Source organism: Rana temporaria, chromosome 2 (genome assembly GCF_905171775.1).
Source record: "Rana temporaria chromosome 2, aRanTem1.1, whole genome shotgun sequence".
In the NCBI taxonomy this organism is placed as follows: Eukaryota; Metazoa; Chordata; class Amphibia; order Anura; family Ranidae; genus Rana; species Rana temporaria.
Genome location: NC_053490.1, coordinates 48505152 through 48528039, shown reverse-complemented (window position 1 = coordinate 48528039; position 22888 = coordinate 48505152). Strand labels below are relative to the sequence as shown.

The 22888-nt window shown below is 45.6% G+C and overlaps 1 protein-coding gene across 1 annotated transcript in view; it reads right to left on the bottom strand.

Moving 5' to 3' along the window:
* AMOTL1 (angiomotin like 1) overlaps nucleotides 1-22888 on the bottom strand; it is a 185636-nt gene that overhangs the window by 2458 nt on the left and 160290 nt on the right. The window contains 6 exon segments of the mRNA XM_040340169.1: nucleotides 1591-1860; nucleotides 4200-4438; nucleotides 8032-8157; nucleotides 11808-11998; nucleotides 16076-16225; nucleotides 17795-17940. Coding sequence (XP_040196103.1) covers nucleotides 1591-1860; nucleotides 4200-4438; nucleotides 8032-8157; nucleotides 11808-11998; nucleotides 16076-16225; nucleotides 17795-17940 — 1122 coding nt within the window.

The window sequence follows — 22888 nt, the reverse complement described above, 5'->3', positions numbered from 1 at the left end:
CAACACACTTCCTGTCCTAAAATGGCAACACTCGCTCACTTTATTATACCACTGAAGAAGCCTATGGAGGAGCAGCACTCACACCCTAGGAAGTGTGTTAGGACTACAGAATACCTCCCCCTTGCCAAAGTGTTCAAAAGCACGGGCATACCAGGGGGGGGGGGGCCCTCCGCGAGTGAAGCCGGGCGACAGGCAGCAGCGGCAGCGCTCGGCGCTGTGACACCCAGGGCAGGGAGAACGAGAGGTGAGCTGTGGCAGGGTGTCAATGTGCGGACTGTACCCGGCTGACTGACACTCAGCGCCGAACTGTGCAGAACTGGAGAGAGGACGGCAACTGCTGGACTTAAAGTTTCAAGTTAACCAGCAGGTGGTTGGTTGCTAGGAGGTCCTAGCAACCAATCATTAGCATTGTTAATATGAAAAGTTAACTCCAGCAGTTCCAGTCCTCTGTTCCGTGCTGATTTGTCTCCCCCTCTGCATGCATGCCCCAGTAAGGTAGAAAGGGGCAATGTGCAGGGGTCCAGAGCTGGGTGGGGGGCAATGTGCAGGGGTCCAGATTTGGGGGTGAGGGGCAATGTGCAGGGGTCCAGAGCTGGGTGGAGGCAATGTGCAGGGGTCCAGAGCTGGGTGGAGGCAATGTGCAGGGGTCCAGAGCTGGGGGGGCAATGTGCAGGGATGGGGGGCAGATGGTAATGTACAGGGGTCCCGAGCTTGGGGGGCAATGTGTAATGTGCAGGGGTCCCGAACTGGGGGGGGGGGGCAATGTGTAATGTGCATGGGTCCAGAGCTGGGCTGGGGCTATGTAATGTGCAGGGTTCCAGACCTGTGGGGGTGCTGTGTAGTGTAAAAGGGTCCAGAGCTGCAAGCGGCTTGGTAATATAAAGGGGTCCAGAGGTGCAGTTTTGGAGAGGGGGTACACAGTAGTGACAAAGAGATATTGGTGGGTACAGAGATATGCAGGGAGCACAGTGGGGTTTTTTTACATTTTAAAGTGGGGGGTGCCAGATATAGAATCCGCCCCGGGTGCCAAATGCTCTAGGTACGCCCCTGTTCAAAAGTTCATTGTTAGAGTTTACATACACTTATAAGCGGAGATCCACCCAAAAGTGAAACTTCTGCTAATCGGATCCCCCCCTTCCAGGGCCACAGTTGGCACCTTTGACAGGTATCCTTTCCCACTTCCAGAAGTCCGGCCCACGGCCCATGACGTCGGCGTGGGGCTCCTTCCTCCTCCCCCGGCCGCCATGCCAGTAGGAGAGAGGAGTGGGCCTCGCACATGCGCAGTAGGGTTCCCGGCCCGAAAAGGCTACACTGCCAGGAACCCTTACAAGCAAAGGCGGTGGCAGCACCCAACAGCTGATGGATACATCAGCTGCAGGTGCTGACATCCCCGGACTCCAGGACTGGTAAGTGTCCATTTATTAAAAGCCAGCAGCGGCAGTATGTGTAGCTGCTGTTTTTTAATTATCTTGTTTTGGGGCGGAACCCCGTTTTAACTGTAATCAAGATCATAAAAAAAATACCCTTAAAAAATGAAAAGATCAACTGATAAATAAATAATAAGGATAAATAATAAGTAAAGGATCTCACCTGACTTCTCTTTATTGGCGGTGTGACGTAGAAGGGGACTACTGGAAGGGGTGGTATTCATCCGTCCTCTGCCGGGTAAGGAGGAGCAGGTGGGCCAGAATAGATCGGAGCTCTTGTCCGTCTGTGTGCAGTTGTCTTTGCTCCCGGTTTTGGCATGTGACACAGTGACCGGTGGAGATGCAGTGGGTGGGGGCAACAAGAAAGAGGGTGGAGGAAGCATTAAGGAAGGGGAGGGGCTTTCACGATTGCTGTCTTTTCCCTGAAGCAAACCTGGAAAGAGAGCAAGTTGAAAAACTTAATAAGAAAAATCCTCAGTGGGGGTCAGGTGGATTCTTACAGCTAAGGATTGCCTATTGCATGAGGATGAAAATAAAAAAAAGCTGTACTGTATATGGAGTCCAATGGCAACAGATGGTAGGAGAACTGCAGGCTTCTTTGTGGTTTTGTTGAATTTCAAAAAAATAAAGCTGCACCTTACCGTCTCTATAAAAAGAATCAGGCTACAACAAATTGATATTTATTATGGATAGATGCAAGCTGGATGAGTTACCCATTAGCTTTTTATATCTGATTGATTTCCAAAAAACAATGTCCTGTTTCTCCTCCCCACATGAGCACTGCCCATGTGCAGGTTTACAACAGGCTTCAGATTTTTGGGGGCCATCAGTAGACCCTCAACCACTGTGCACTCTCCGGTTCACACAGGGGCGGCACGACTTCGGGGGCGACTCGGCCAGGCGACCTGAAAACGATTTCCAAGGCGATTTGCAAAATGACTTCTGTATAGAAGTCAATGCAAATCGCCCCGAGTCGCCCCCGAAGTAGTACAAGAACCTTTTTCTAAGTCGGAGCGACTCGCGTCGCTCCTATTAGAACGGTTCTATTCACTACAATGGGACGCGACTTGTCAGGCGGCTGTGTCGCCTGACGAGTCGCGCCAGTGTGAACCGGGTCGACTTTCTTCTACACCTTGTATGTGTCAGCAACAGAAACTAATAGAAATCCAACTGTCATTGTTTTTATAATACCAACAGACATGTTTATGGGAATATCTGGCAGTTCTGCAATTTTTTGCGTGGTTGTGAAATACATTTACACACCTGTACTGTCTATGCATGTCTGTGCACACACTGTGGAGACATCCCCAGCAATGGCCTTATCTTGGGGGAGCACAAGTAATCTTAGGCTAGGTTTAGATCCATCTCACATTGTGTAAAGATAGATAGGGCATAAGAATTCCACTGTGGCCGCACTCCTAGAACCACCTCAAGATCCCAACAGGGGACGGGGGAGCTGTTCAACCTAGATCCGCATCCTGGCAGTATATCCTAGGCTATCCACCACCACGCAGATCCTACCTGGCACTGCGCTCTGAGAACACACAAACCCACATGAGCAGGATACAGGGGGAAAGAGAGTGTTGATGTCACACAGTTGCCATGACAACACGTTTCGGAGGCGTGACATACTTACTCAGGTCACCTGAGTCAGGGACTTCCTTTCCTCTTTTCTTGTGGTAGGGCAGCCCATTGAAATTAATGGGCTGCCCTACGCAGTGCAAAAATGTGCCCGCACTTGGTTGCATCTCTAGGTGCGGACCAAGCCTTATGGAAAAAGCCACCCCCTGAGAATGGACAACTCAGGTGTGCCTTCACAGGTTTGATCATATACATATCTACAATCTTCCCCTAATCCTTCTGTTATTAGTAGAGCAGGGATCCTTTTTTCTTATTGGCCATCTTTATTCTGGCCATACAAATGTAATTCTGATCCATCAAAGGACCTGATTGTTTTAATATTTAATGTTTTATTATTGAATCTAGCAAATATTGATCATTTGTTATCACTATTCTGATTTCTTTTGACGTATTTTAGATCAAAGATGAGAATAGCTGCATAGATTAAAGATTTTTAAACAGATTGTTTGTCCTGGTTACATTTTAATTGTTTTTGACTAACAGGAAGTTATTTATAATTTCTTCTTAAAGAAAGGTCAATTGATCCAAGCACAAACCAATTGTTTTCACAGGAGCAGACAACATCATTGCAGGCAAACTTGTCCCTGGTATTCTATTGTATTGAACACCACAGGCCTGCGCATAGGGTGTACCGGGTGTGCCTGGGCACACCCTAATCACACTGTGCGACCCAGATTTCCCCTCTATACACCCCTACCCCAGTGGTAGCTGAGGCTACAAAGAAAGGGACTGGGGAATCTCTGTCCTCAGTTCCTTCTCAGTCCCTTTCTGTTCTATTTCACAAAATCCCCTCAATGGGGCTCCTAACAAAATGTATATATACATTTTATATATAAATATATATATCTTTTTAAAGTTATAACAAAATAAACTAATAATAAAAAAAACTATAGACACCAATCCCATCCCTACTGAAACCATCCACTGCTCTACTGACACCATCCATGCATGTGTATTTGAGCTTTGCGGTGCACACCCTAATGCAAAAGGCTGCGCACACCTATGTTGAACACTTATTTTCATCATCCAATAATCAATTGGATGAAAAATGGATACGTGTTTAGACTGCATTGGATGAACCCAGACAAAGATCTGATAATGGAACTGAATATGCTCACAAAAGAGTCTTACCTATACTGCCTTTGCGCGCCTTGTCCTCCTTCTTCTCCTCTATAGCCTGGTTGCTGGACAGGGACGTCTGCCGTGAATGGGTACCGCCGGTGACCGCAGCCACAGCTGCAATGGAAGGCACAGATCGGGCAGGACGTAGGTTGGAACTGTCATTCTTCCCATGATCTTTTCGGGAACGCTGATGTAGAACTTTTATCATGGCATCCTGCTCGATGATCTTTGCATGAAGATTTTTGATCCTGTCAGACAAAGCATTCATTGTACATTAGATTACCAGTAAAAAATCACACCTGCAGTACAGCAACAAACACAATGTTGGTTACGGAAAGGTGAAGCACAAAGGAGGTAATCCCTGCACTTTGGTGAAGGCTTTTATTCTATACACACAACACAAGACTTCTTTATATTTGCCTGTAACTATGACATGGCTAGGAGGTTAGGTTGTAGGGGAGCAAGTGAACACCAAAAGATTGTTTTCCTCCTAACACTAAAAAAACAGATGCATTTTTCATTGTGAACCATGGTGTTATGTTAAATTAATCTATAGCAGAGTAGTATTTGTTGAGATCAAAGTTAACCAAACGCTTTGGGATACAATCATTAAACTTTATTATAACTACATAGACTGAACCCTAAGAAATCAAAAAATGTTCATCAAATGTTTACAGGGCTTTGATGCAGTGCTCAAGGCACCAGCTAGATGGCGCTGTAATGCCCTGACCCTCAGTCTAGTATGAGTATGGAACGGTTATGTCACACTGTAACTATCCCAGACTGCCCTATCTGATTGTACGTAGCTAAGGAGGTGACGTCTACTGGTGAAAAAAAGAGAAACTCCAACTTTTCGGAAAATTCATAATGTATTCTCATACTATTTTGCTGAAGCATGTTGTGACGTGTTACAGCGTGTTGCAACATGCTAAGAAAAAAAGCAACAAGTCCTTTTTTGTGCACACCAACTCATATTGATATGACCGGAAACAATAAGACCCCTTTCACACTAAGGGTGTATTAGAGTTAAACATAGCGGGGCAGATCCTCAAAGAAATTATGCGGCGTTTCTCTTGATACGCCGCGTAATTTCAAATTTTGCGCGTCGTATCTTTGTTTTGGTATCCCCAAAACAAGATACAACGGCATCTGCGTTAGATCCGACAGGCGTACGTCTTCGTACACCGTCGGATCTTAGATGCAATTTTTCGGCGTTCGCTAGGTGGCGTTCACGTCGTAATCCGCGTCGAGTATGCAAATTAGCTATTTCCGACGATCCACAAACGTACGAGCGGCCGTCGCATTTTTTTACGTCGTTTCCGTTCGGCTTTTTCCGGCGTATAGTTAAAGCTGCTATCTGGTGGCGTACTCAATGTTAAGTATGGCCGTCGTTCCCGCGTCTAATTTTGAAAATTTTACGTCGTTTGCGTAAGTCGTCCGTGAATGGGGCTGGACGCCATTTACGTTCACGTTGAAAACAATGACGTCCTTGTGACGTCATTTAGCGCAATGCACGGCGGAAAATTTTAAGGACGGCGCATGCGCAGTGCGTTTGGCGCGGGGACGCGCTTCATTTAAATGAAACACGCCCCCTACCCGCCCAATTTGAATTCCGCCGCGAGAGATACACTACGGCGCCGTAACTAACGGCGCAAATTCGTTGAGGATTCAAACCAAAACCAGGTAAGTTACAGCGGCGTAGCGTATCTTACATCTGCGCCGGGCGCAGCGGAGGTACGTGGATCTACCCCAGCGCCTTTAAAGTGCCTGAAAAGATCCTCTTAAGCCACCCCAGTGTGAAAGCCTGTGTGCTTTCCCTCTGGGGCGCTGCACTGGCAGGACGGGAAAAAAAGTCCTGCAAGCAGCATCTTTGGGACGGTGCGGAAGCGGTGTATACAGCGCTCCAACACCACCCATGCCCATTGAAACAAATAAGCAGTGCTGCCGAATTGCCTGCAAAGCGCTTCGGCAGTGCCGCAATACGGGCGCTTTTAACCCTTTCTACGGCCGCTAGTGTGGGTTAAAAGAGCCACTATAACAGCGGCAAAGCGCTGCTAAAACTAGCGGCGATTTACCGCTAACACTAGTCCCGCCACAGTTTGAAAGTACCCTAAGAAATAAGACTAATTTCTTTGTCTATGCAACAGCTCAATGCTGCTAGTGTGAATGGCTCCTAAATATAATTCTATCAGGTTACATAGTAGATGAGGTTGAAAAAAGACACAAGTCCAACCTATATGTGTGATTATATGTCAGCATTGCATTGTATATCCCTGCATGTTGTGGTCATTCAGGTGCTTATCTAACAGTTTCTTGAAACCATTGATGCCCCCCACTGAGACCACCGCCTGTGGAAGGGAATTCCACATACTTGCTGCTTTTACAGAAAAGAACCCTCTACACAGTTCAAGGTTAAACCTCTTTTCTTCTAATTTTAATGAGTGGCCACAGGTCTTGTTAAACTCCCTTCCACAAAAAAGTTTTATCCCTATTGTGGGGTCACCAGTATTGTATTTGTAATTTGAAATCATATCCCCTCTTAAGCGTCTCTTCTCCAGAGAGAATAAGTTCAGTGCTCGCAACCTTTCCTCATAACTTTATTAGCTTTGTTGCCCGTCTTGAGGACTGGTGCCCAGGTAGTAAGAAGCATATGAAATATCCTACAAAGGAAATTTCCAAGCGATTTCAACCACATTCAACTAGCAGATTAGGAAGATCTACCCATACGCCTGCCTTATGATACAGTAAATATACAGACTGTTGGTGGTAGGTGGCCTTATTGTGTTTTTGATTCGTTTTGTGATGGAAAGTGGGATGGAAATACACAGGGCTTTTTTTTCAGGGGGAACTCAGTTCCACCACCTTTGGCTCAGACCCTTTGGTGTCTGCTCACCACAATCACTTGTAAACACAGAAGTCTGGTTTCTGTGTTTACAAGTGACAACTCTGCACTCTGTGTGTAACCCCCCCGAACTCTGCACTCTGTATGTAATGCAATCCTGGTATTTAATGCCTTTTTAAGACCCTTCTACTGTTTGTGAAATTTGAATGGGGTCGTGGTTGAGTTCCTGCACCTATTTTTTGAGAAAAAAAGCTCTGGAAATAGATGACATTACTAGAAAATTGGCCAGCATATGGTGTAGACAGGCACTTCTGCATCATCCCTGCCAGGGCTGCTGTTAGAAATCATGGGGCTCCGTACAGCCTTTCTAACCGGTATCCCCCCCCACCCGAGGTGGTGCAGCTGCACTGAGTTTATCCGCCCACGCCCCAAATATTAATAAAAAAACATTCCTCCTCTGTTCGCACCTCCTGGGCCCCTCTGTTGACTTGTTGGGGTCCCTCCCACTTCACATTCCTCACCAGTCAGCTGACCTCTAGTCTGTAGCCCCCCCTCCTCCCCACCAATGCTGTGAAGTGTCTGAGTGGGTGGCTGAGGGCTCCAGGGACAGCCCTGATGGGCATCCACAAAAAGGTTGGGAGAGCGGTGCAGGCTTTAGGAACAGCCCAGGATTTGGTGACCCCTGGCAAATCATCATTTGACCCCCATGGTTGAGAACCACTGCCTTACAGGAAACCTGTACTGAGGGAAATATGGACGCTGCCATTGCTGACCTTCTTTTGGTAAAGATATTTGCATGTCTTTGGCTCCAATACTTTCTTAGTCAGAACTCCTGATCTGCATACATGTTGCAATCAGTGGTTCAGTAAGCAAATCAAAGGATAACCATGACAGCCGGACAATTAGCATTTTCAGAAAGAGATGGACAACGTTAGATGCCATATTTCCCTTGTCACATTTATTTAATGAGGGATCACTAGATTGTATTTCTGATCTTACGTGTGCTCCATGTCCTGAAACTTTCGATTAGCCTGAACAATCTCCTCTTCTTCATGCCACATCCGGACCTCCAGTGAGCTGTCATTGTGGCTTCCATGCCTTGAGTGACTCCTAATAGATGAATCTCTATCAAGATACGGGAAAACAAACCGTCAAATAAGCCAGTCAGAACAAAGTAATGTAGTTTTACAGCGCGGATAACAAACAATGTCAATCAGATCTGGAGTATTGTAGAGCATTTTAAAGCCATGCAGAAGCTACTTAAAGTGAAATGTTACCCATAACAACTTGATAAAAACACATTTTCTTTACACAAGACCATACATTCCACATGAATAATTATGCTACCAAAAATTAGTGTGTGCTGTAAATTGCCTCTGGCATTGCTCCTGTTTTCTTTTGCCGGAGGCTGCCATTCTACTGAAGCCCAGAGCCCCTGAGCAGCAGTTTGGGCCAGATTCACAAAAGAGATACGACAGCGTATCTCCTGATACGCCGGCGTATCTCTGTGATCCGTCCATCCTAACTATGTGGCTGATTCATAGAATCAGTTACGCATAGCTAGCCCTAAGATACGACAGGTGTAATTGAATTACACTGTCGGATCTTAAGGATGCAATTCTAGGCCGGCCGCTAGGTGGCGAGGCCATTGCGGCCGGCGTAGAATATGCAAATGAATACTTACGGCGATCCCTGAACGTCCCGTCGATCTAACTGTACGTCGTTTCCGTCGAGTTACGCCGCGTAAAATTAGGGCTGAGCCCTAGTTGTCCTAAGCCATGTTAAGTATGGCCGTCGTTCCCGCGTCGAAATTTAAAAATCAACGTTGTTTGCGTAAGACGTCCGCGAATGGCGCTGGACGCCATTTACGTTAACGTCTAAGCAAATGACGTTGGTGCGACGTCAGTTAGCGCAATGCACGTCGGGTAATTTACCCGACGGAGCATGCGCAGTACGCTCGGCGCGGGAACGCGCCTAATTTAAATGGTGCCCGCCCCATTTGAATTGGGCGGGCTTGCGCCGAGCGCATTTACGATACACCGCCGCAAGTTTGCAGGTAAGTGTTCTGAGAATCAGGCACTTACGCTGTAAACCTGCGGCGGTGTAACGTAAATCACATACGCTACGCTGCCCAGGAGCAACGTAATTATATGTGAATCTAGCCCTAAGTCTTTAGGCTATTAGCAGATCAGCTTCTAGTGGCTCTGATTTTTGGCACAATACCAAAATAGGAGAGCAACTGAGCATGTGCAGAGCAGGGTGAGACAGTGGGGGTTATTTACAAAAGGCAAATCCACTTTGCACAGAAGTGCAAAGTATAAGTGCAAAGTTCACTTGAAATTCCACTGAAAGTGCACTTGGAAGTGCAGTCGCTGTAAATCTGAGGGGTAGATCAGAAATGAGGGGAAGCTCTGCTGATTTTATCATCCAATCATGTGCAAGCTAAAATGCTGTTTTTTATTTCCCTTGCATGTCCCCCTCAGACCTACGGCGACTGCACATTGCACTTGTAGTGGATTTGCCTTTCGTAAATAACCCCCAGGGTGTTGCTGGATTTTAAACAGAATAGGCATTTATTTTTAATGTTGTACATAGCCATATCTGCAGCCTGAAGTGTTCTAGCAGGACTTCATTTTCATTCTGAAGTTCCACTTAATACATTTTTTTATGGCAGGGTAGGCAGCCAGCACCCGGCAGCATGGTTACCTATTATGTGATTGATTTAATAGCCAATCATAGTGATCGCATGACTTTGTTTACAAACAAGCCAGTGTTGGCCAGTTGACCTGTGATTCTGTCCCATACATACATCGGTACTTTAACAGAAGACAGACGGCTGCAGCTTTAAGTGGAGTTGATTTATTAACCACTTCAATACCAGACACTTACACCCCCTTCCTGCCCAGGCCAATTTTCAGGTTTCAGCGCTGTCACTTTTTAAATGACAATTGCGTGGTCATGCCACACTTTACTCTAACTACATTTTTATCATTTTGTTCCCACAAATAGAGCTTTCATTTGGTGGTATTTGATCACCTCTGTGGTTTTTATCTTTTGCTAAACTAATAAAAAAAATAAAAAAAAAATTTCTGACAAAAAAAAGTGTTTCTCTTATAAAATGTTGTAAATAAGTAAGTTTCCTCCTTCATTAATGGGCACTGATAAGCTGCACTGATGGGCACTGAAAAGTCGGCACCGATGAGGTGGCACCAATAAGATGGCACTGATAGGCAGCACTGATAGGCGGCACTGGTGGGTGACACTGAAAGGCTGCACTGATGGGTACTTATAGGTGGCACTGAAAGGAGGCACTGATGGGCATCACTGGTGGCATTGGCAGGAATTTTTGTTTGCCAGTGATTGGCAGCTGTTTGGGCACTGGCAGCTGCCTGGGCACAGATTGGCATTTCCCTGGTGGTCTAGGGTGACATACCTGGTGGTCAAGTGTGATTGCCTTCCCTGGTGGTCCTGGCGGCATCCTGGTTGTCCTGTACGGGCATCTGAGGAGGGGCTGCGCTGATAAACAATCAGCACAGACCCCCCCTGTCAGGAGAGCAGCCGATTGGCTCTCCTCTACTCGCGTCTGTCAGACATGGGTGAGGAAACGCCGATCAGCGGCTCTTCCTGCTCACATCGCGATCAGCCATGATTGGACATGGCTGATCACGTGGTAAAGAGCCTCAGTCAGAGGCTCTTTACCGAGATCGGTGTAGCGATGTGTCAGACTAACACACCACACCACCGATCTCTGTGATGCGCGCCCCCACGGGTGCGTGGCTGTTATCCTGCTGGACATCATATGACGCCCAGTCAGGATAACTGAACCACCACCCGGGCACCATTCTGCTATAGGCCGTGCGGGAAGTGGTTAAAGGAGTAGAGTAGGGTCACTTTGTGAAGTGAATTTGCACTAAACTTAGTGACTGAGGCAAATCCATGTTTTCAGCAAAAAAGGTTCAAAACATTTGAACATTTATCATAAACAGCAGTTGTTTATGATAAAGGATAATAGACTGCACTCTGCAAGGGCATTTGCTCCAGAACTTAGTAAATGAGCAGAAGCTCTGCTAACTTCCATCAATTAATCATGTGCAAGCAAAATGCATTTTTCTTCCTTGCATGTGATTGGGTATTCTTTGCAAATCCATCAAGAAAAATGCTTGCAGAGCTTTATTTCCAGAGGAAAACGGTCGTGTGTATGTTTTTCGTCGAGAAAACTGTTGTGGATCTCGACGAGAAAAAAAGAGGTTCTCTTTTTTCTCATCGGGAGTCTCAATTTCCTTGTCGTGTTTCTCGTCGGGCTGGTTTACGTTTGTGTGTATGCTTAGAAACCCGCGCATGCTCAGAATAAAGTATGAAACGGGAGCGCACCTTCGGTAAAAGTAGCGTTCGTAATGGAGATAGCACATTCATCACGCTGTAACAGACTGAAAAGCGTGAATCGTCTCTCACCAAACTTTTACTTAACACGCAGTAACATGAGATTAGCAAAAGCAGCCCCAAGGGTGGCGCCAGTGGAATCAAACTTCCCCTTTATAGTGCCATCGTACGCGTTGTACGTCACCGCGTTTGAGAACGACGAGATTTTGTCTTGACAGTGTGTAGCAAAGAAAGCTTGACAAGATTCTCGACAAGCCTGACAAGGAACTCCTCGAGGAAAACGACGTTTCATTTACGACGAGATTCTCAGTCGTGTGTAGGAGGCCTCAAACTGCACCCTTTACCATCTGAATATTATCTATTATGAAATGAAGAAGAGGACAACATGCTCTTACTGCTGCGTTATGGCTGTGGTGGCGGCGTCCATGGTGAAATGCCTCATGGCGCTCTCTTCCAAGTACTTCTGTTCCCATTTGGTGGTATCCGCTTCTAGAGCCAAAATCGTCTCTTCCTTTTTCCTTAGCAAGTCCATGAGCGCAGGGGCACTGTACTCTCCATTGCTGGAAATCTGACAGCTCGCATGTCGCTATATAGTAGAAAATGACAAGGCAATAAGATTCAATAACATTTTTTTTACAGGTTCATTAAATTTGCTTCTTAGGAGAAAACCCTCCCTGTTATTCCCTCTCATAATCAGCAATGGTATGAGGGACACAGTTCTGGTTCATGTTTGCCTGCTAGACTCAATTATTATCGGTCAACTTTAGAAAGGCTGTATGTGGGAAGAGGAGGACTCACAGGAACATGTAACACTGGTGTAACACCTAAAGAGGACACCCAGATCCTCAATCCCTTGGTGTGCACAGCAGCTGCTTCTTAAAAGCAGAGTTCCACCCAAAAGTGGAACTTCCACTTATCTGATTCCTCCCCCCACATTTGGCATCTTTCGAGAGACCGGGCCATGGCAGATTACGTCAGCAGCTCTGTCCCCCTCCTCCTCCCTCCCCTTCAGTTGGGCCAGTAGGAGAATGCAGCACACATGTGTAGTAGGGACCTGGTCGTGAAGCCGAAAGGCTACATTGCCGAGTTTCCTTACCCATAATGGCGGTGGCAGCACCCGACCAGCCGAAGGAAACATTAGCTGTGGTGCTGACATTGCTGGACTTCAAGACAGGTAAGTGTCCTAATGTTAAAAGTCAGCAGCTACAGTATGTGTAGCTGCTGACTTTTCATTTTTAATGGGGCGGGCGGAACTCCGCTTTAATACAGCTGAGTTATTTGGGTGCTTGCTCTAAAGCAGGAGTGCTCAACCTTTTGAAGAGCGAGGGCCACTTAAGCGATTTGGTAACCAGTTGCGGACCAAAATGAACTATGGGGTTTTTACTGTCCCCCAAATGAGCCTTTACTGTCCTAAGCCCCCTATAAGGCTGCTTTCACACTGATGCGCTGTGGTTTACCCGCACCGCAAGTGCAGCACAGTGCACCTGTGGCTTTTCTTGCAGGTTAGCGCCACTGAGCAATAGAATTCTATTACTTGTATTTGTGGTGCACTGTCAGAAAGCACCCATTGCCATATGCCCATTGCGGGCACTGATAACCTGCACTGATGGGCACTGATAAGCTGCACTGATTATCAGGACACTGATGATCAGTGCCCTGATTATCAGTGTAAACAATGTACTCACTGTGCCCTTTCAGACTTGATGGTTATCGGCTCTCTTTTTCTCAGAAACAGGATGTGAGAAAAGGTATTCCGATAACCAGTAAGTAAGTGTGATTGGACACAGCTGATCACATGTGATTGTCCTTTACCGCGATCAGCTGTGTCCAAAGGACACAGTGGTCACAGAGCATGCCCAATGCGTCCACATGAGAGGATGTCCATGAATGTCCTCCCAGAACTGGAGAGCCACACTGTAGCCATGTTTCGGCTATAGTGTGGGCAGGAAGGGGTTACTGACCTTTTCCTCTTGTAGCTTCTGCTGGCATCGCTTTCCAGGCTGCTAGAAAGGTCCCAGGCAAAGTTCATTTGTTATCACTCCACCTGGGACAGGAGCCGGCAAAACAGAGGAAGCATCAGCTTATGTGGCTTGTGCTCCCTCCGAGGGCACCGGTTCCTCCGCTTCATGCACTCTAATGCTTTGGGATGGTGGGTCGGCAAGCCATTGATTGCTTGACCTACTATCCTAGAGCATGGGCATGCCCTTCCCTGGTTTGAGGTCACATCAGAGGGCTCTGTGGGACACCCCTGCTCTACAGCAATCAAGTGTCAGTTCATTCAAGGGATGTATTTTATTTGTAGGTGGACTGGAACATGGGGGGCTAAGTCAGTCCCTGGTTTATATATGGTTTGGATGCTCCAACACTGAGATCTCCATAATTTTTACTCTGTTCCTGTTCAGCTGGAATGTCTGGTGATTACCACCCATCTTTGTGTGTTTCTGCTCTGCCTACTGCATTCTCCATATTATAAGTAATAAAAAAAAGTGTGTAGATTGATGAACACAGCTCAGAGATCTCACCAATATGCTATTGTCCCAACTCCCTCCAACATCAGTTGCTTACTTTCCTCCTGTTTACTTTCCACATTCATTGTCTATAGCCCAACTTGTAAAAAAACTAGTGCCTGAGGGCCTGTGTCTGTACACTAAAATCCCCTAGACTTTAATGAAATGTTGCTCCTATAGTATGGGTACATCCCATTCAGGAGAAGAGAAAAATGCCAAGACCCGACTTGAACAACTTCACTGCCTCTCATGAATTTTAGGGATGAATTGCTCCACAGTGGCTAGAACTACAGAGGTCAGTGAGGGCTTACTTGAAAGCTTATGTGTTGCTGGTTAAGGATTTGAATGCCTGGCCACAGTTCAACTGTAAACAAAATACTCATAGCAACAGTTTTACCCTATCTTTTATGTTTCCTAAAACCCTTCTTTGATGATATAAAGCATTCCTAGTTAGCTATGGTAATCAAATCGAACATAATTGTTTAATAAGTACAGAGATAATGTACAGCACAGCCTCTCTCATTCCATATAATCAAGAATTGTGGTGGATCAATCAGTTCTCTCTAACATCAAAGAGTCTTCAAATTTGACTGTCACATTTAAACTGATTAGCCTACTTTCGGAAGATCTAAGGCACAAATGCTTTGTTTATTTCATGTATTCAGAGTCTATATTCAATATAACAGTGATGATCAGCTGAAATGAGGGACAATGGGCCTTGTGGGAACATCTAGGTTAGGAATCAATTGTTTCTGCTACTAAACTGATTGAGATTCAGGAATAAAATTGGTGGGAACACTACTGGGAGAAGGAAGGTAGGGCCTCATTCAGATACACATTTTTTGGGTGCCTGTATCCGCCCCCATGGTGTTTATGGACACAGCTGCATGTCAAAATTTGACAGTTGTGCAGGAGCAGGAGTCCCGCCTGAACATTTTGACATTCTGTAAAGCCGCTGCATGTGCATCCATTTCCATAGGCTGCATGCATGCATGCAGCTGGGAACGGATGCCGATGTAAATAAAATGCCTTTTGTATGCCGATTGGGTGCCATGGCTCTGCCTGAATATTGATCTTCCTGTTCTGGAGAGACATGCCTTGGCACTGGCCACATGACTAGCCATCAAAAGAAACCTATACTCCAGTTTTTAGACCTACAATTAACGCAAAGGTGCACGTTTGTGTCGTAATGGCCCAAACTCTTCTTTGTAAACATTCCTTGTAATAGAAATAAGGGATGACAGGTCCTTTTTATGTAGAAATCTGGGGTCAATAAGACCCAAATCTCTCCTCTACCTTTAAAAGCAAAAGATCGACAAAAATGTTTTACTTCCTTCCTAGTTCGGAAGTGACATCATGATGTTGCTCCAGTCCTCCAAGCCTATAGAGAAAATCAGAGACAATCTGATCACCTCTGGTCACCTCTATGGCCAGCTGCACACATTTGCAAATGCATGCATAAGCCACAGAGCCTTGCCACGGCTCCCTGGTAATTGTGACCTAACGCTAACTTTTAAGTGTTTTTTAAGTGGAAGCACATGCAATCTGATGGATAGGTGAGGGCAGGTGGACTGAAGGGGAGTCCACCCCTTCTTAAAGGTACAGGAGCACACTGAGCACCCAGCAAGTAGCTCAATGGCTGCAAAAGTGACAGTGTGTTGCCTGACCAATATAAACGACAGTTAGACAAAAAAGGTGCCACTGCCCCATCTATAACTGGCCATCGCAGTAAGCAGCATTGGAAGGCTACATATCCTTGGCCCTGTTTATACCTAGGTAGCCTTCTAATGCTGCTTAATGCGATGACCAGTTATAGATGGGGGCAGTGGCACTTTGTCGATTTGTACATGAAGCCTTAAAACTGTAAGCCCAAGAAACACCGGTCTTCCAATCCCGCTGCTTCTGAAAGCGATCCAGCGGCTAATTAGTCACTGTGACCGATTTCATTGGAAAGCCAGCTAAAAAAATTAAAATAAATATTTGGGTTATGGCTGATAGCTTCATAACCTTGGTAAACCATTTGCAAGCTGCAAGGTATATTTATGTATTGTGGTCGGCAAATAGTTGAACTGGAGAATATCTTGCAGGCTTGCCAGTATAATTTGCAGACTGCTTCATATTTGCATCCCAATTTGTAGATGGCAGATGCCCATTACCTGCTGCATTCTCAGACACTCCAGCTCTTTCTCCAGCCTGGTCCGTAGCCGCCTCTCTAGATGCTCTCTCTTCTCTCCCGCTGCCTGGAGCTGGGTCAGAGCTTGCTGCAGCTTCTCCACCTCCTCCACGTACACCTGCTTTTTACGCAGCTAGAAGGGAAACAAGAGAGAGTCTGAAGCTAGCATCCCAATTCAGTTCAATATCCACAACAGATAGGACAACTGGTGAAATACCTAAACAGAAATGTATCATTCCCCCATTTAGTAAACTAATATTAGCATTAAAAAAGCCAAAAAATTAATGTGTAGCTAATGTTGAAAAAGAGTTTAGTAGCATGACCTGCATTCAACGTGTGACATCAGAGGGCTAATAAATAATCCCTAATAGGGACACACATACAGTACCTTCTACTCTCATACAATCCTTCTTTGTCCACCAATATTAATAATAGCGGATGAGGAAGACAAAGCCAGCAATGACTCCCCCCCCCCCCCCAACATGAATTATGTGCCCCTTAACATATCCTTTGTATAGCACTTCCTATTGTTTTTCCTATAATAACAAATCCTACATATTAAAGCCTGCGTTCATTTTATTTTAATTTTTTAATCAGCACAAGGGTTGGTACTTACATTTAGAAGTATCCCTTGTGCTGGCTGTCCTAGTTAAAATCTTCACTTGTGGCTGTGGGTAGGGGGAGACAGTAAAAACAGGCAGTTGAGCTGCAATGGCAGCCAGATGGGGGTGTACACATGGAATAGTCACAATGCTTTGCTTCACGGCCTTAGTAAAAATTAGCACCCCCCATTGCCTTAGGCAGGCAGTCCTGCTGCTGAATGCATCCCATTTAAGCAAGTGGTATGGCATTTACAGGGTTAAAACTGGTAGTCAGAAGATGACATATCACCTCCTCCTCATCTGTCAAACGCCTCTAAAAAGCTATGCAACACACATTGCTTTTCAGAGATCTGGCAACATAAGCTGCATGTCTAAATGTAGCCTGGGTATTGCTGCAACTCAAATTAGGAAAATAAATGCACCAACAATGCTGCAACCCAAACTGATTTTTATTTAGGTCCCCTTCTGACCTATACGTTGCAAATTGCCTTTCGTAAATAACCCCCTGTGTCTTTGGCTCTGTTTCAGGGTCGAATTCAAGCAAAAATTCGCCCCTAATTTGTCTCTGAAACGGAAAACTGGGAAGCACCGGACCCCTGATTTGTCCCTAAAACGGAAAACTGGGATGCACCGGACCCCTGATTTGTTCCTAAAACGGAAAACTGGGACGCATCGGACCCCTGATTTGTCCCTGCAACGGAAAACTGGGACGCACCGGACCCCAGATTTGTCCCTGAAACGGAAAACTGGGACGCACCGGACCCCTGATTTGTCCCTGAAACGGAAAACTGGGACGCTCCAGCAGCAGTGTGGTACCCCAATACAAAAATACTGCTGCATCACAGCACACATACTGGGCTTTCTGATAAACTGTAATAAAAAAAGCTTTTTTGGCTAGAGACTACTGGAAATGCAAGTTAAAGCATAAAATGCTGCATGTAAACGCAGGTTTTAGGGGCCCTTAGTATAGTCACAAAAAAGATAACTGCCGGTGGATTACAAAGAAGTATATAACCTGATATCAGACAATGTGCTGGTGAATTTTAACCCTGCCCTTCTCCAGCAGAAATCTGTAAAAATAGAGCTTGTCCCGGGGTTACCTCTTCTTCCAGTTTGATGACTTTGGCCTGGGCATTACTCAGAGCCTGCTCTAAGATTTCAATGTGCCTCCTCTGATCCTCATTGGTAGTGCGCAGTGCTGCCAGCTCGCGCTCCAGGCTCTCCATCTCCTTCAAGTGCTCTTTGTCTAAAAAGGGGAAGAAACACAGAAGAGTTACTCTCAGAATCCTGCTTGGAATTTGGGCCCCGGTCCAACTCACCTCTGGCACCAGCCTGAGGGGAGAGAAAAAACAGAGCGAGCGCTGCAGATGTGGAGGTGACTACAGGCCTTGTGTGTTTCCTCGGCCGTCGCCTGGTGAGCATCAGCAAAAAGCAGCGCCGGGCCAGACTCTTGCGAGGACCCATGCTGCTTTCTGACATGTTATTTAAAGAGGAACCATAGCGTGTTTTTAGCAAATATACATTTTCAGATGTTACTGGAGATTTCCACAACACATCCCTTTTGATGTGACTTTTTACAACATGGGAACAACTGCTGAGAACACAGAATCAGTCACCTAGTGCTTGTGTCAGCCCATGCACACGGCATATACTTTATATAATAAACATCTTCTTGCATGAGTAAAAAACACATCAACAGATTGAATAAAACACCTCAAACAGGCCATGGTGTTTTTTATAGGAGTTACCCAGTTCAGTTAGTACGACATCATACATTATAACCAAAAGACTATCTATAGCGGCACAGACCCAAAAGTCCATTCACCACTCAATGATCGGGAGGATTTGACCAGGCCATTTTTTGCGATACGGCACTGCGTCACTTTAACTGACAATTGCGTTATCGTGCGACATTGTACCCAAAAAAATATTGCTTGTCTTGCAAAACACTATCAAACCAAGGTTTTACTGCACTTAATATACCTGTCACTGCTTTTCCCATGAGAAAGATCACACTTATTCTTACTGTTTTGTAGGTGACCTTTTATGGGATCCATCAACTTGTCTGCAGGTGACACAACATTGCTCAGCGAGAAGATGCTAAAAAATGCAAAGCCTCATTAAACTGTCACACGGTGTGTTACTGTAGAGTTCCCGCTAGCTAAATAACTAGCTATATATGCTCAGTATGATAATCTAAAGCTGTCAGACACAAGCCGGATTTTTCACTCTCCAGCTTTACTAAATCAACCCTACAGTATGCACACCTAGTTTACAACAGATAATGAAAATCTGCCAGTACAGTAAATAATGTTAAACAACCTTCCCCAGCTCTCTTTACAACATTACATAGGGGATAGCTTTGGTTTAGAGTTCTAAGCAGCATTAACCAATTAAGGACCCCTTCACGCCGATATACGTTGGCAGAATGGCACGGCTGGGCACATCCACGTACATGTACGTCGCCTTTTAAGCCCAGCCGTGGGGTCGCGGGCACGCGACCCGGTCCGAAGCTCCGTGACCGCAGCCGCAGGACTCGCGGACCCGATCTCTGCTGGAGTCCCGCGATCGGTCCCCGGAGCTGAAGAACGGGGAGAGCCGTGGGTAAACACAGCTTCCCCGTTCTTCACTGTGGCACCGTCATAGATCGTGTTTCCTTATATAGGGAATCACAATCAATGACGTCAAACCTACAGCCACACCCCCTACAGTTAGAAACACAGATGAGGTCATACATAACCCCATCAGCGCCCCCTTGTGGTTAACTCCCAAAATGACAATGGTCCCAAAAATGTGTCAAAATGGTCCAAAGTGTCCGCCATAATGTCGCAGTGACGAAAAAAATCGCTGATCGCCACCATTAGTAGTAAAAAAAATAAAAAAATAAAAATGCAATAAAACTATCCCCTATTTTTGTAAACGCTATAAAATTCATTAACGCAAATAGACAGGAGGAATCTCCTTAGGGGGGACAACAGAATTCTCAACTGGCCTGCTTAGTTGAGGAGACTATAGAACCCAAGGTGGTGAGCCAGGGAAAGTGGTCCTGCTGGAGGGGGTTGATTTTGCTCTCGGAGAATCCTGGTACTTCTTTTGGATGAAAGAGTGTGGCGGAATCTTGAACCTATGTTGTTGAAGGTATCTTACCCTCATTCCCTGTGAGCCAGTGCATAAATATTGACTGGTGCCCTTTGTGGTCATAACGCTCTATTGCGGCCATGGATCCACCTTTGGGTAATGTCAGTCCACCCCTGTGCTGGGGGTATTTCCTTTCTCCATCCAGGAGGGTCTCTACATTTATTAACTTTAAATTTACCAAAAATAATCCGTAATATGAGAACCCGTCTAAACGATTCAATCAAGTTGTAATTAATTAGATAGGCCCTGGAAACTACATAGTTATTAGTAGATCTAAAGGAGATTTTACAGTCAGATTGTAACATGTATGGTGAGCTTTAGGCAGCCCATAGATGAGCAGGTTGAATGAAAAAAGGTGAATGAGGGAATCCTCCATGCTGAGCTATTGTGCTCTTCCCTGCTGTCAGAATACAATGATCAGCGCTGCCAGCTGTAGCTTGGCAGGTCGGCCTCTGTGCCACCTCCCTGCCCATACATGGATCGAAATTTAGCCGGTCCCTGCTGAACCAACTGAAGTTTGATCCATGTATGGCTGGCTTTTACAGAAGGACCTCTCTATCTGCCCCCCATTGAAGTCAATGGTGAGTCCATAGAAACATCTCAGCTTTAGAAAAGGCCGCCCTTTGATCCCTACATTGAAACAAGCCAAACAGAAGGAAAGTATTTGGCTGCACATTAGAGAGCGGCCCTTCTATTGCCTGAACTCTGTTTTGTCAAGTCTAATTACATACTGACATTTCATATTGTTTCTCTGTTCATTTTGTCCAGTCAACACTGTGAAATGCGAAGTAATTAACTGTGCTGGAGGCGGCTCCATTGTAATCAGAAGAGCATTCAATCAAGGCGCTAATGAAAAACTCTTCAGACTCACTCTGCCTTGTTACTGGCTGGAAAACCTTTACAACATTAATGAAAGGAGGTGGGAAGGGGGGAAAGTAAACATGTTGTGGTGGGACAACTCTGCCACAGACGTAAGTAAAGAAAGTGACAATGGTGCCGGCTCATCTGCTTCTAATTGGGGGAATGTCTGCTGTACACAAGATTACAGGGTGAGCTTCTGAGATAACAGTAGCTAGCTTCTGTAATATGGACAGTTCCAATATACTATCACAGACAGTAAGGCAGATTAAAATGGATCAAAATTCAGGCAGTTCAGCAGGGACCGGCCGAATTTCGATCCATGTATGGACAGGCTGGCTGTACACAAGTCGATCTATCAATCAACTTGTGTACAACCAGGCTTCCCTGTTTTTCTTGAATGGTCAGTCTCCGTCCAATCACAGTGCCGGAGCCACGATACCCGGAAGTAAGCCCCGGGAGAGATGTCGGCGGCCGGAGGGGCAGACGTGGATGTTAAAATGTTAAAGAAATATAAATTTATTAAAAAAATTACTTTAACAGAACTTAGCAAACATGCTTAGAAGAGGAAAGAGCAGAGGGATGACCACATCATTGTTCTAGTGCTCCTTTGGTGCCCAGTCATATGGAGTAGGCTAAAGATCACGTTATATTTAATAGATGCAGTGGAGAACTGTGAGGCCTTGTACAGACGAGCGAACCTGTCCGATGAAAACGTTCTGCGGACCTTTTGGTCTGATGGTTGTACACACCATCAAACCAAAATCCCTGCGGACAGACAGCGCGGTGATGTTGACGCCGCCACGTCCGCAAACCCGGAAGTTCAATGCTTCCACGCATGCGTCGAATCACTTCAACGCCATGCGCGGGTTCTCGGGCCAGCGGACATGTCCGATGAGTCGTACTGACCATCGGACATGTCCGACGGACAGGCTTCCAGCGGACAAGTTTCTTGGCATGCTAAGAAACTTTTGTCCACTGGAAACCTGTCGGCTAGGCCGGAAAATTGTCCGGTCGGCCCTACACACGACCGAACATGTCCGCGGAAACTGGTCCGCGGACCAGTTTCAGCGGACATGTTCGGTCGTGTGTACGAGGCCTGAGGTGTCTTTCTGTCTGGGAGGGATGTTTACCAACAAGAGCGGATGAACCAAATGACAAAAATTTTAGCAGGCCAATCACATATACTGTATGTATTTCAGCTGTGTATTTTGGTGTTAGCCTATATTTCAGCCTTAACCAACATGTAACCGTAACCTTCAAAGAGAAATCCAATAAACTTGAAAATTCTTCTTTCAGTGGGAGAACGCAAGGGTTGACTGCTCGTTTAGGTCTAGCAGGCATGGAAAAAAAGATTTACTTACCCAATCCTCTGATCCTCCATGCTGCTAGACCAGTCGTTGCAGGAGGGGACAGTCCACCACCAAAGCATGGGGCACAGCTATCTACCAGGGGAGCAGAGGATCCGGTAACTAAAATTGGTTTTACTCTCCCCTAGACCTAAACAAGGAGTTAACCCTTGCATTGCAGGCAACACCTCCCACTGTAAAGAAGGGAATTTTTATTTTTCCCGAAGTTGTGCTCTAACCTTACTGGGTAGAAAGTATTGCAGTGCTGCAATGAACAGTGTCGTACCTTTGGTGTAGAATCCAGCTGCTTCCTTTTCAAAGTGCTTTATAATTTTCCTTTACTTTGTAGGGATCTGCAAATAACAGAACGGACATTTCCTCCAGCCCGTTACCTGGTGACTCTAAGCTTAGTCACTTTTCCCGGCCCAGTATTTACAAAATGTTTTTTTCTGCCAAATTATGAGTCACACTGTCCTTCTCCCCCAACAAACCGGCTAAAAGATTATTCATACCAAGTCTATGTATGAAGAGTCAGATGAGCTGTCACGTGACCTTCACAGTCTTCTACTGAGGGTCATATGACTTTGGCTCGTTTATTAAACACTCAACAAATGAATCCAATTTAAATGTTAAAAAAAATTGTCCGGAATGGAACATTCTGTTATGATGTTGAGAATTTGAGTAGGAAGCTGGCACTGAAGATGTCCCTCATAGTGTACGTGATCTCATGAATGAATCATGTGATGAAAGTTAATTGTGTTAAATTGTCATTTTTTGTTATTAAATTATGTCACTGCTATGATAAAGGGACTTTCCATGCACTGCACTACATGTGAAAGAAAGACAGGG